Genomic DNA, 14,661 nt, shown 5'->3' on the forward strand with positions numbered 1-14,661 from the left:
GGGATTTTTCAAAAAGGAGAGAACCAATGCCAACTTCCAGGGGTCAGGGAATTTTCCCTGCAGAATTATTCCTGCAAATAGGTCGCTAAATGGATTGCGCAGGGTTTCTGGGAAAAGATGGAAGACCCTTGGAGGGCAGGGATCAGAAGGAGCCCCTGATTTAGTGCCCATTATAGTTTTTGTGATTTGGTCCAGCGAAGGGGGGGGGGAAGAGAAACCTGGGGATTGCATCGTAGGAATATTCCCTTGAGGTATGGGTTCAGCAGGGACCTGGGTGAAAGTTTTGTACACTGAATCTACCTTATTAACAAAGGCCTGGCCCAAAACGTTACACAGTTCAATGTTATTATCTGCCCTCTCCTTAGTGGGGAGTTTAGTAAGAGTTTTTGAGTTAGCGAAAAGGGTTTTACTTGAGTTTTTTGCAGACAATATTTTCTTGGTGAAGTAGTTGCTTTTTTCTTCCACAATTAGTTTTCTATAAACAGCTAAAGTTTGGGCATACCTGATGTACGTGAGAGTGTTTAAAACAGATGAGGGAATACTGGGATTTTTTTTATCCTGGTGGGACCCCAGTCTGATTAAAATAAAGATGAGGGGTAAGTGACTATCAAGTATTTAAGAATCAAGAGGCGCTCTACTCCAAGAGGGTCAATATGTTTCACGCCTTATTTAGTCAAAGTGATCTAGTGGCGATTCATCAGGACCTATGATGGTTACTATCTATACACGTGATATGGGGGGACCTACCTATCACTATATGGTGGTCCGGGATCGGTACCTGTTTTTTGCTTGTATAACCTGTAAAGGGAATAAAAACAATATGGAGGCAGGTTGTGTCAAAACTAGTGCAGGGCCCCACAGAAATACTCCACATTTTATAAATGTCTCAGTTGTGACAATAGTGACGATAACAATGCCTAAAAGTTCATATTTTTTATACATGAGAAATTGAGATTAAAATAGTCATGACCTGTAGAACATATCATCCACGTGGCCTCTCACAACCTGTGAGGGTGAAGAAACAAGCTACAAATACTCATGGTGTTTTCTAAAATAGTAGTCAAGGGTGGTGGAACGATTAGTCATTGGAATTGACTCACCTACCTACTTAGTCGGTAGTGCTACATCGACAACGGCGGACTCTAGACATCTGAATTGGGATGTCTATTTGAGGTAAAAACAATAACAATAGAGTGTACATTAGGGCAGAGCCGCTGGGAGGGAATCAAAGTGCAGCTGTAGAGTCCTGTCCCTACGTTGCTGCGCCAAGGATGCAGATCGGACAGGCGTGATGCCAGGGTTGTGTGTCCGTCCTAATTTACAGTATTGGTTCTCTCTTAAAACCGGCGGACTCCCCGGAATGCCGCACATATCAAGCTGCCCAGCATGTCCCCCAGGGTAGAGAAAGCCGCTAACCAACCCGCCACTAACCAACAAACCAGTCAGGACCCGACAAGGAGGCCCAAATCCCAAAACAAGGATCGCAGAATTCCGACCCGGTCACGTAGCACGTGTGACCAGGACACAGAACTCTACAGCTGCACTTTGATTCCCTCTCAGCGGCTCTGCCCTAATGTACACTCTATTGTTATTGTTTTTACCTCAAATAGACACCCTAATTCAGATGTCTAGAGTCCGCCGTTGTCGATGTAGCACTACCGACTAAGTAGTTAGGTGAGTCAATTCCAATAACTAATCGTTCCACCACCCTTGCCTACTATTTTAGAAAACACCATGAGTTTTTGCAGCTTGTTTCTTCACCCTCAAAGGTTGTGAGAGGCTACGTGGATGATATGTTCTACACTGCGTGACTATTATAATCTCACTTTCTCATGTATAAAAAATATGCACTTTTAGGCATTGTTATCGTCACTATTGTCACTATTGTCACAACTGAGAAATGTATAAAATGTGGAGTATTTATGTGGGGTCCCGCACTAGTTTAAACACAACCTGCTGCCATATTGTTTTTATTCCCTTTACAGGTTGTACAAGCAAAAAACGGGTACCGATCCCGGACCACCATAGAGTTATAGGTAGGTCCCCCATATCACGTGTGTACATAGTAACCATCATAGATCCTGATGAATCGCCACTAGTTCACTTTGACTAAATAAGGCGTGAAACATGTTGACCCTCTGGGAGTAGAGCGCCCCTTGATTCTTAAATACTTGACAGTCGCCTACCCCTCATCTTTATTTTAATCAGACTGGGGTCCCACCAGAATAACAAAATAATGATATATTTTTTTTAATTCCCTGGATTCCCTCATCTATTTTAAACACTCTCACGTACATCTACACCCACTAGGCCCCTTACCCCTACTACACCCTTAAGGCTGGAACAAAAGATCTCAGATAAAGAGACCGTTTATGGGAGCCCGGCGGGTATTGCAGCGCTGACCTGACGAGGAGCAGGCCCAAATGATGAAGTTTGACATCTAGATTGCTGGGTGTGTGAGGGCCCTAGTTCCACAAGGAGGAACACCCCTTCCTCCTTAAAACACCATCTACCCCCTTTCTCTCCACTCAGAACACTAAACAGATTCAGACTTTTCTGTTCAGTGACACACTGAGAAACTTCGTATTCTGTTGTAGTCATTGACCACTTGGGCAATTACGTTGGACCTCATATAAAAATCCCACAGTGCCTATTCTTTGAAGTATATATTGATACCACCTACCTTTCTGCTCAGCTTTACAACTTCGCCTAAATATGCTAGAAATAAATACAGTATTCTAAATTTGGGAAGAGACCAGAACAGAGTGACATTTCCCTGGAAACCTGAGTGCGTTGCTATCAGAATCACTACTACTTCAGTCGGTCTATTTGGCTAGTTGAAACTGTAGAATCAGAAGACTTGGGGCCATATGTAGGTAGCTTAATACCGGGCGGTAACGGCCGAAAATCGGTAAATATGCTGTTACTGACCGGTATTTAGCTTTTTCTAATGTAGGTGGCTGGATTTAAGGATTCGGTAATTTACCGATTCTGTAATTTAAGGAATCAGTAAATTACCGAATCGGTAAATTACCAAATCCTTAAATCCTATGTAGGGAGCACTCAAGTGAGTGCATTTTTGATTTAAGGATTTGTTATTTACCACCAATTACAAGTTGGTGGTACATATCGAAAACCTTTAAAAATGCAATGTTGTGCTTTTTTAAAAGTACCATATGGCAGACATACATGCCCTTAGGGCATTTATGTGTGCCACATGTGCACACATGCACGATTCAGGTGTGCAACAGGGTGTCAATGTGACACCCTGCCACCCTTGAATATGTTCCCCCTATTACCGATTCGGTATTTACCGAATCGGTAATAGTGAATGGCTTCCCATTCATTCCTGTGGGCCTCCAGGCCCATAGGAATGAATGGGAATTACCGAATCGGTAAATACTGAATCGGTAATACCGAATATTACCGAATCGGTAAAATTTACCGAATTTTTGCCTATATACTATTTACCAATTCTTAAATACCGAATCGGTAAAATTCGGTATTTAAGAATCGGTAAATAGAGATTACCTACATATGGCCCTTGGTTTTTAATCCTGGCTTCTCAATATGGCCAAATAGTGTGCTCTTGGGAAATTACTTTTAGAACATATCCCTTTTCTTCCTTTTTTGCAAGATTAGTAGTATTTAGATTCAATGTAAAATCAGGTATTAAGTGTGTGGTTAAAAACACTGGATTGGATATTCTGTGGGGGAGAGAAGACAGTACCCAGTCTCAAGGTATATTATCCCAAATGCTGTGGTTTAAATGTATAGCCTTTGGAGCAAGTAGCAGTGTGCTTCAGTTTTGGGTCTCCTACTTTAACAAACTGTTTGGTCCTAGGCAAATTATTGTTAATCTAACAATACATGAGAACTTTGAAACAGGCCTACTTAAATAAATAAACATCAAACCCATATTCCAGGCAAAGGACTCCAGTATGGTTTTCATTCACACATATGACTGGTCATCCAGGTGCTAAGGTCATCATTTACCAAGTTATAAAAGGTAATACATTGGAACATATTATCAAAAATGTCTTGTAGAATGCACCATAATGTCTGTTTCCTTGAGTTATTGGAGCGCTGAAGTCAGTAGAAGTACTTTTAGATACGAGCAGGTATTTCTGATTTAGCATGAGAGCTGCACAATCAGCATCAGTGTACTATAATCGTGATCCACTGACATTTATGCCCAGACGTGGGTCCCTTGCTCACTTTGCCGCTGGATTCAAGTAAGCCTGGCTGATGTGAGGTGCTACCCCGAAAACGGTCCCAGGATGCTTGTTTCTGGTCCAGGGAAGACGTGGTTTGGCAGTTCGGGCTGGATTGTTCCCATGAGGCACAGGGGCAAGACTGATTTGCATATGCCTGGGTCTGCACTGGTGTGGCGAAGTGAGCTAAAGAACGATGATGGATTCAACCCAGATCTGTGACTGGGGGTGAGTGTCTGAAAAGTTTCAGCGCTCCGTCCATCATCTCCTTGCGTTTGCTTTGCTCGCCCTAATTTGGCAGGGTATGCCCAGACGTGGGTCCCTTGCTCACTTTGCCAGTGGTTTCAAGCTAGCCTGGCTGATGATGGGTATTACCACGAAACCGATCCCAGGATGCTTGTTTCCAGTCCAGGGAAGTCCTGGCTTGGCATTAGCATTTCGGGCTGGACTGTTCCCATGAGGCACAGGGCCAACACTGATTTGCGTATAGCTGGGTCTGAACGGGGGTGGCGAAGTGAGCTAAAGAACGATGATGGATTCAACCCAGATCTGTGACTGGGGGTGAGTTTCTGAAAAGTTTCAGCGCTCTGTCTATCAACTCCTTGTATCATCTCCTTGTGTTTGCTGATTGCTGCAGCAACAATTTCAGTGCTGAAGTGAGATCAAAGTACAAATCCAGGGTGGACAGTAAACTTCACATTTAATATGAATTGCGGGCGGATACCTCGCTACTGCTTCGGGAGACACTCGTGCATAGGAGGTACGAACTTATCAGGGTTTTGCCTCGCGTTTTGGTCAGGAGGTTGCTGTGCTTTGCATCCATTTTTGCACATGAATCACACTGACAGTACTTTACCGTTTTGAAACGTTCACCACACCACTTACTGACTGTATTTCAGAAGCACAGGGCTTCCTATTTTGAAATTTTGGAACTCTTCATTGATTTGTATTGCATATCACAGCTGTTGCTTTTGGACCATCGGGTCCCTCCTATAAACATTTTGGGCTTCGGAATACATCACCGGATGCACCAACTGGACTGCGCTCCATCGGATTACCTTGCTTCATTATTCCCATATCGCCTTCAAAAAGTCTGAGTACAGACGAAACACGTGTCAGGCTAAAATCATGTGCTGAGAATCTTTAAGAAATCAATAAAGAAAAGTATGTATCAACTGGTGACGCATCTGGACTAATTCAAATGTTCCATATATAACTTGTCGAATTTGAGTGTTTACACGTGGTCAGGAATTGTTTTTTTTTAATTTGTCCAATATTGTTTTTGGATTGGTATACTTAGTAATGGGTGTGCTGTATCAGCTTCTTTCTTTTGTGTATGAATGGAAGTTAGGCGGGCAATCTTGCTGATTTTGGGGAATGCTTTGTGAAAATACGTGCAAGTCTGACCATTGCTCTGGAATTACAGAATGGCGTATAGCACCTCTCACACTGCATAAAGAAGTTACTGACTCACTCAATAGATCAGGCCAGGACAGGACTGGGAACCCAAAGCAGCCCTGGCAAATGTTGTCTGACCAGCCCCCATACGGTGTATTGTGAGTGCAGCAAGCGAGCATGACCACCACTGAAGAGTGATTTTGGCAAAAATTGCTAATACTGGGGCCCAAGAGAGCCGGGTTCAGCCTGCAGGTCAGGGGGTTGAAACCTAACAGGGCCGGCTTGGCCTGTCATCTTGTTGAAGTCGATGACTTCAAGGAACAATGATTTGGGGCGACAATAATTTGCAGCGCCAAAAATGAGGTAGCAAACGCTAGATCAATTCAGATGATAAAACAATCAAAAGGTGTTGCTTGTTGTTAGGGGTCAGTCCCATCCATTATTGGTTGTATTGTTAACATTCAGCTTCGTATACATCCGTGATGGAGACATAGTGTTGGGTGTGCTGCTGCAGTTACATGTGTAAATATAAACGCATTCCTGTAGCGAGGGCGCGTTGCACCTGTGCAGCGCTGGTATTCACCCCCTGGCGCATAGGGTGACCAACCGTCCGTAAATTTCACGGACAGTCCGTAATTTCGGCCGTCTGTCCGTTGTCCGTGAAGGATTCTTTAACGGACGCCATTTGTCCGTAATTTTAACCCCGGGCACCGGTCGCGCCACCCTGAAGCCTGCACAGCTTCCACCCACCTCCCTTCTTGACTCTGATGCAAAGCTCAGATACCCCGCAGCATTGGAGAGGCACAGCGGGATGGCAACCTTCACACCTCCAGCCCTTGATGAGCTGTTAAGAGGGGCTTGAAGGGGACGGAGAGGGAGGGGCGGCAGCTTCAGGAGCAGGGGCATCTATTCACATGCAAACAGCCCTGAATGCGCCATGTCTCTGCGATTTAGGAGGGTTTCACACATTCCATTTCTGCCCAGGGCCCCAAAAATACTGGAACCGGACCTGATTACACTGCGCAGCGCTGGTTCACTTCACAGAGCTTAAATACTGTCACTACATTTTAAACAAACCTGTGTTCTTCTAACATGCAGTCTTAATGTAATAAAATTAAGAAATGGCACAATCACACCCACATTGATTAACAAAGTATAGAGGACAATCAGGTAAAGCAGTTCTCTTGGAGCATCTCCTGTAAGTACTGTACCTCACAGTGGGGGATGGCAAAACTAACATTTTGGAAGAGAGCTTGTCTTCTCGTTGTCTTGTCCAGGAAGGGTGAGGAGCCCTATCCCACCCTGGAAGAGGCTAAGATTATATTAGAATACTGCATGCCCACCCCTGTGCCCACTCTGGTGGATCCTGTTCCCCCTCCTGTGATGCTCCTGCCCCGCCCCAGTGATGGCTCCTGTCACCCCCACCTGCCCCCCGGCTGTGATGGCTCCTGTCCCCGTCCTGTGGTGGATCCTGTCTCTGACCTGGGTGGCTTCTGTCCCAGTCCTGGAGTGGCTCATGCAGCGAGGGTGACGTTCTTGAATGGCCTCTTGTTAAAAAGGCTCCGCTCAAAATTTATATGAGTGGATGGCTGGATGAATTAGTGAAAGGGTGAATGAATGAATGAAAGATTGAATAGATGAATAATGAGAGAGGATGGATGGATTGATGAGTGAGTGGAAGGATGGAAGAGAGAAAAGGTAAATGGCTGGATGTATGGGTTTAAGGGTAGCTGGATGGGTAAAAGGGTGGATGGATGAGTGAAAGGATAGATGAGTGAAAAGGTGGATGATGAGTGGGTGGATGGATAAGTGAAATGATAGATGGATTGATGAATTGATAAATGCAAGGGTGAATGGATGAACAAATGAGTGAAAGGGTGGATGTAAGGATGGATGAGTGAGTGAAAGGGAGGGTAGATGGACACAATGATGAATAGATGAGTGAAGGAGTGAAAGGATACATGGATGAGAGAGGATGGATGAGTGATAGGGTCAATGGATGGATTCATGAGTGGATTAGTAGATGGATGGGTGGGTGGATGGATGGAAGGAAGGATTGCTAAGTGAAAGGGTCGATGGAGAGAGAAAGGGAGGATGGATGGATGACTGATAGAGTGGAAGGGTGGAAGGATGAGTGACTGGGAGGATGGATGAGTAAGTGAAAGGATGGGTGAAAGGGTAAATGGCTGGATGGATGAGTGTATGGATGAATGGGTAGAAGAGTGGATGGATGAGTGTACAGATGGATAGGGTGAAAGGGTGGATGGTTGGATAATGGATGGATGAGTGAAAGGATGGATGAGGGGATGGGTGAGTGAAATAGTAGATGGAAGGATACATGATGGATAGGTTTGCAAATTGTTGAATATGTTTGGTTATGGCTGGGCTTACTTCTATACTATTGCGCGACCTCTGATGTGTCTGTAAAACGTATCCAATTGTCCTGTAGTTTTGTCCTGAATTTTGACCTGCTGTCCTGAATTTGTGTCCTGAATTTCGACCCTTTGTCCTGAATTTTTACACTCACCGTCCTGAATTTGCACCAATGCCAGTTGGTCACCCTACTGGCGCATAGGGATGTTCTCGTCAGATGGGAGCAGGTGTTAGAGGGAGGTTGGTCGGTGTCCTTATTAATAATAATAATACACGGCCCTCCCCCTATTTCTGCGTGAGTGACAGGTCCTCTCTCGCCGCAGCTCAGACCCCGCCCTCCTCCTGTGAATCCCCCTGTGAAAAGTGCGCGCTCCCTCCGCCGGGTGAGAGGTGCCCGCGGACCTCAGCAGGGCACGCGTGGAGGGGCACCTGCTGCGCGGACCCTCCTGCCAGAGCAGCTCCGTGACCTGTGGATGCGACGCCTGCCCTGCGCGGACCGGACTCACAGGCTGAGTTACACACAGGTGCACGGCGCCTGTCCTGTGTGGACACTGAGCGGACGCTGCTCTCAGACTGTAACCTCCACCAGCCTGTCCTCTGCTAGGAACTGCTCCAAACCTGCACGTGGACACGATCTGACTTCTACGTGGACAGTACTTGCGCCTGCACAAAGGTACCCCGTGCCTGCCCTGCGTGGACCACGGCGCGCAGCCTGCGCTGAGGTGCTCTCTGCCTGTCCTACGACGATACTTCGCCTCGCCCGCACAAAGGTACTCGGAACCTTCCCTCCTGCACGAATACTTCATACACTTTGCACAAAGATGCTCTAAGCCTGTCCTCCTGTACGAATACTTGATCCAGCCTGCACGGAGATTTTCAGCGTGGACCCTTGCCGCATCCTGCACAATCGAGTCAGTATCTTTCTGTGGGGAAAATCTCCAAGATCACACAGTTTTGCCCCGAGACTGCTCTGTTTGAAAACTGCCGCAGTCCGTACACGGAACCACTCGACAGGTACCGCGTCCTGTGGTTACGTCTCTCTGCCTTGCACTCCAGCATCTTTGAGCCAGGAATGTGTGGAAATGCATCAGTGTGCTCTCTGCCCTGGCATAGCACCCTGCCCACACACACGTGCGCCGTACCGGAGCGCCATCCTTCCAGTACGGTGGGGCGCCGGTGCTGTGTAAGGAATACTGCGTGGGGACTTCACAGCCTGCACCGAGTCTGCCAATCAGTGGTCAGGACCTGGTCTTGGTGGATGATTACTTAAATCAACTTGCACTCGCCGTCCGTGCCTTCCTGTATGGACACTGCTCCAAACCTGCTTACAGGACCTGTGCTGAGAAGAAATTCCCTCAGCCTGCACACAGCCGCCCTGTGCTTGTCCTGCGTGCACACTTCAATCAACCTGCGCGCGCCTTCTGTGCTCCCACCCCCATGGACACTGCTCCCATCCTGCATACAGGACCTGTGCTGAGAAGAAACTCCCCCAGCCTGCACACAGCCGCCCTGTGCTTGTCCTGCTCTCTGCCTGCACACAGGTGCCACAGCCTGTTCTACGTGGAACGGTGTCCATCCTGCAAGCAGCTGTTCTGAACGCGTCCTGCTGCCTGCGTGGGAAGATCTGCTCCCAACCACTGTGCCTGACCACCGTGCACTCGGTCCCCAGCCTGCACACACGTGCTAAGTGCCTGTTCTTTGTAGACACTGCGCGGCTCTGGAAGTGCTCTGCGCCTCTCCGGTGTGGACGCTGCTCCCAGCCTGACCCCTGGTGCCTGCCCTGCCTGTTCACTGCTCTCAGCCCTGACAACCTGACCCTCCCCCCGTGCTAGCCCAGCTGCACACAGCTGCTCGTCCAGCGTGGACTCTGCCCCCGTCTCCTGGGACCCCCTCCTCGCCAGCCCTGTCTGGACGCAGAGTCCCTGCATGTGGCAGCTTCACGTGTCCTGCCAGGATCCGTCTACGCATAAAACTGGTTTGTTTTTGGTCTAAAATTAGTCAACGTTTCTTGAGAAGTAAATCCTGCCCTGACTTCACGTGACTTGGGAAAGAGCATCGCATCTCTTCCTGCCTCTAACCCACTACCGAGGCAGGAGGGGGCTCCGTGGAGCGCAGCGTGGCGCCGGACGCCTTGGAGACCGGAGGGGACTCACTGGAGCCCAGCGTGGCGCCGGACGCCTTGGACTGAAGTTCAGACCACTTCAGACAATTCACCACGGTTTTGTGTTTTTCTAGTCAGCCTGGCACGGGGCACGAGCGCCTCTGAAACCCGTCTGAGGGAGCAGGTTAGCGTCTGAACGTGCTGGCACCGCTGACAGGAAAACAGCTCAGCCAGGAACGCGTACTTTTGTCTGTGCAAACTATCAGCGCCGCTCATGCTGCAGGCAGCCTGGCAGGACGTGCAGAGCCGAACCCCGAAGATTCCCGCCAAAACATCCCTGCTTCTGTGAGACCAGCCTGCGCGTGCCAGGGTTATTGCTTCTTTGTAACCGAATCTGCAAATACAACCAGGGAACCATGGTCCTGACGCTGCAGCCCACCTGTGCGCCCCTGCAGGTGCAGTCAACAAAAGTTCACCATGGCCGACTAGACTCGCGGTGACTGGGGGAAGGAGGAGTGGCTTTGGACTTCATAGCACCTGCATTCCCAAAAAGTAGACCATCGAGGGTCTATTGTGTCTGCTTTGCTCCATCAGCATCATTGACGCTCACACATATGTCCGAGTGATTGGAGACTGGATTACTGGGCTCCCTAGAGACATGGCCCTCAACCAAGCGACCACGTTGCCGTGGAGCCCAAAGAACGCTACCGCTCATGTGAACGCCTCTCTGGAGATTCTTGAGGTCAGTAACGACATGCTGGTCACCTCGTTCCTCGGTGGGATCCTTGCGGTGATGTGCCTGGTAGGTGTGGGGGGCAACATCTACACCTTGGTGGTCATGAACCTCTCAATGAGGTTTGCAGGGTCAATGTACGTGTACATCGTCAACTTAGCCCTGGCGGATCTCCTGTACCTGTCCACTATCCCCTTTGTGGTCTGCACATACTTCGTGAAGGACTGGTACTTTGGAGACATTGGGTGTCGCATCTTGTTCAGTTTGGACCTTCTGACGATGCATGCCAGCATCTTCATCCTCACCATCATGAGCACAGAACGGTACCTGGCTGTGGTGAAACCCCTGGACACCATCGGGCGGTCCAGAGACTATAGGCGGACAATTATGTGCATGGTGTGGATAGGGTCCTTTCTGCTAGCCCTCCCAACCATGATCTTGATAGACCTTCGGACAAGCCACCAGAATGGAGTGACCAAGCGCATGTGCCACCCCACGTGGCAGATGGAGGCCTACAAGGTGTACCTTACAATTCTCTTCAACACCTGCATCCTAGTCCCGGGGCTAGTAATTTGTTACCTGTACATCAAGTTGGCTCGGACATACTGGAAGTCCCAAACTGATCTGTTCAGCCCGAAGGAGACAAAAAGGTGCCCCCGGCAGAAGGTATTGTACATGATTTTCAGTATCGTCCTCGCCTACTGGGCATGTTTTGTGCCCTTCTGGCTGTGGCAGCTTCTCAGCATCTACTATTACGAGCCTGGCCACCTCACTAGCAAAACTGTGGTCTACATTAACTTCATGGTGACTTGTCTGGCTTACAGCAACAGTTGCATCAACCCCTTCCTGTACACCCTCCTCTCCAAGAACTACAAGGAGTACCTGAGGAACCGGCAAAAGAATTCCAGCAATGGACCATCCGGCAAGAAGCCCAAGAGGCACTCATCCAGGCGGTCAGTGTCTTCTGCCAGCCACCCCTACACAGAATCTATTGCCTTTGCACAGCTCAAGGGGAGCATGGCAGGGGCCACTGCGGTCTAGACATGACTATTACTTTTATGGTACTTTGGACAGTCTGGAAACACATCCAGCCAGGTCTGTTGTCAATGGGGTGATTGTCATCGGCTTGTGCTAAAGTGAATCTTCGCCACGTTGTTTGCGCCTAGGTAGATCCCGACTCTGGGCTATCTCTTCATAACCTAGACAGGACTGTCCAACGTAAGTTGAGAGTGGTCGCATCCATGCCAGATTTTTAGGATAGTCACTAACTATGTAAATGCATTCCATTTAAATATACTGTATGTGTGTTCATCCTGCATAGGAATTCTGACATTTAGGATAACCACTGACAATGTAAACAATTTCCATTTAAAGTAATTTTTGGTTATTCACTCTTTCATGACTATCCTGAAATTCAGGAAATCAACTGACTATGTTAAACAAGCTCGGGTTCTATCTATTAGAATGTAATTTCACCTTGGATGAATATCTTGAAATTCATGGTAACATCTGACTTTGTAACTTTTCTTGCATGGATATCTTGAATTTCTGGCATGGATCTGGACTTCTTGGACTCATGTTGGACAACCCTAACCGATGAGGCGCATACGACCAGAGCATACAGGGTACATCGTGGAGCTCGTGTGTTTCTCCCAAGTACCCTCTGGGTTCCTGGAAACATCTGTGCCAAGTAATTAGATTGCTGAATGCCATTCTTAAAGCTCTCACACAATTTGAGGCAAAGAACTGACATATGTTGCCTGGAAATGACAGCACAAATTTCCTGGTCCAGTACTTTCTTGGGACATTGACAACCCGCCAGTCTTTTACAGTCTGGGCATTGATGCATTGAAAGCACATCTCCCAATTTTTTAGGCAGTTTTGAGATAAACAATATAATTATACATTTGCAATTACTTTCTGCTGACTCTGAATAAGTGATAAAGTACTTTTCTCGTTTATCACTTCATGGATTCACTAACAATATGAACGGTAATTACATTTCTTGGAAGCCGAAATATTTGCATACACCAAAAACATTATTTGATATAATCACCCAACCACCGTGGAATGGTTATGGATTTAAGTTAACACACATTTTGCCCTTGCCTTACTCTTCTGTTTTCTAAAGTCATACGTTGTAGGTGAAACTTATACATTCAGATAGATATGATTTCTCATTTTGTGTTTAAACAGTTGATGTTTCTGTACATTTTTTTTGTGTCCAACTTTCAGCCATGAATCCCAACCTTTGAGCCCTGTCTCACCGGGATGCTGCATTCATTCCTCCACCTCAAAAATATATCTATTTTTAAAATTAAGCATGCAATGAATGTTTCAAAAGCCATTTTACCGGAGCTAAGAAAATAAACATTTAAGCGAAGCCAAAAAATAAAGGAAACATTTAAGCAGGAGTTTACAATAAACCCCTTTCACATAAAGAAAGCTTATTTTCTCTGTTTATTATCGAGATGTGTCTATTTCTGGGTTCTCATTTGTATGTATTTTGTAATTTCTTGAAATTCGGTTTATAGTTCCATGTTATTTGTTTTTCGAAAAGGAAAGTGAATGTCTTTTCTCCTGGACACTACTAAGTGTGTAATAATATCAACATGCAGGCAGGGTTACACACATAGCACTTATGTGGTACACTATATTTATGTCAGTATCAGCCTTTTTATTTAAAACTGCATCTTGTGATATGTATACCTCTCTTGTCAAACTGGGACACCTACTAAAGACTTCAAAACATAAATGGTACATATATCTCCCCAGGCTATAGACTGGTGTCTGTAAAGTGGCTCCACCTGCATGTATGTTTTTTGTGATCTTGCAATTGAGAAGCCTTTTTTGGGGGATTTAAATTGAAGAATTTAGCTCATCTGTGGTTACTCCTTCCTCTTTTGACCACTTCTTCTATAACTTAGTATGAGACTCTATAGTTTTCTCCACCTTAGGCGGAGCTGTCTTTCAGACTGGCATTCAGGGCTCAAATCCTGACTTCGCTTGCTCAAACACTGTGTGACGCTGAGCAATTTGTTTTGTCTCCTTGTGACTCAAATCGTAAATACGTACAAACCAACAGCGCAGAGTTCTTTCTGGGACAGTTGCAATTACATACTACAAGGTGGGTGATATGGCACCATGTGGTTTTGGCGCTAACTCTTGACGGTTATGTTTATGCTTAGTGCAAATTGTTATTGTGATTCAGGGAGGGGGAGACCACCCCAATCCCCAGAGTGTGATCCCTAGGGATCTGCCTTAGACACAACTTAAAGCCCGAGCACACAAATTCGAGTGGCAGTTAGTAGTATACAACATAGATGCTCATAACAGTATTTATTTTCTTAGGCTTTTATTATCTTCATTGATGATCCAGCCAATACGTGTTTCGTCATCCGGGGAAATTATCCCACGACTTCCTCAGGGCAGGGAAAACAATTGAACGACAAACACTTGCAATATGTAGAGACAAAATTACATCATAGATGTTCAATTTAGTGGAGACCCAAACTTCCACATCTATCCATGACACCAAAGTCTGTTGAAAATTCATGTTACAAAGTCTCATGCCTGTTATCATAAGAGCATGAAACAGCACAGATAACCGTTTTTTTAATGGAAGGTGAGAAGAACAAAAAGAGGGAACAGGGAACAACTGAAACAATCAGAAAATATAGCAAAAAAAACCCAGGAGGGGCAAGGAAGAATGCACAGGAAAAAGAAAGACAGAGAATGAAGTTGAGGTCCTGGGACAAAAATAATTAGTAATACGTCAAGATAGAGGTGTGGAAGTGATCAAAGAAAATAATAAAAGCCCAAGAAAATTAATATACTTATGA

At 46.4% G+C, this 14,661-nt stretch overlaps 1 protein-coding gene across 1 annotated transcript; it reads left to right on the top strand.

The window, feature by feature from the left end:
• Window positions 1-10,190: 10,190 nt before the first annotated feature.
• On the top strand, window positions 10,191-13,255 carry LOC144785106 (urotensin-2 receptor-like). Its single transcript, XM_078664202.1, has one exon. The coding sequence runs from the start codon at window positions 10,745-10,747 to the stop codon at window positions 11,858-11,860; it is 1,116 nt and encodes a 371-aa protein (XP_078520328.1). The 5' UTR covers window positions 10,191-10,744; the 3' UTR covers window positions 11,861-13,255.
• The last annotated feature ends 1,406 nt before the right edge of the window (window positions 13,256-14,661 follow it).

This window comes from Lissotriton helveticus, chromosome 10, assembly GCF_964261635.1.
Source record: "Lissotriton helveticus chromosome 10, aLisHel1.1, whole genome shotgun sequence".
Taxonomy (NCBI): domain Eukaryota; kingdom Metazoa; phylum Chordata; class Amphibia; order Caudata; family Salamandridae; genus Lissotriton; species Lissotriton helveticus.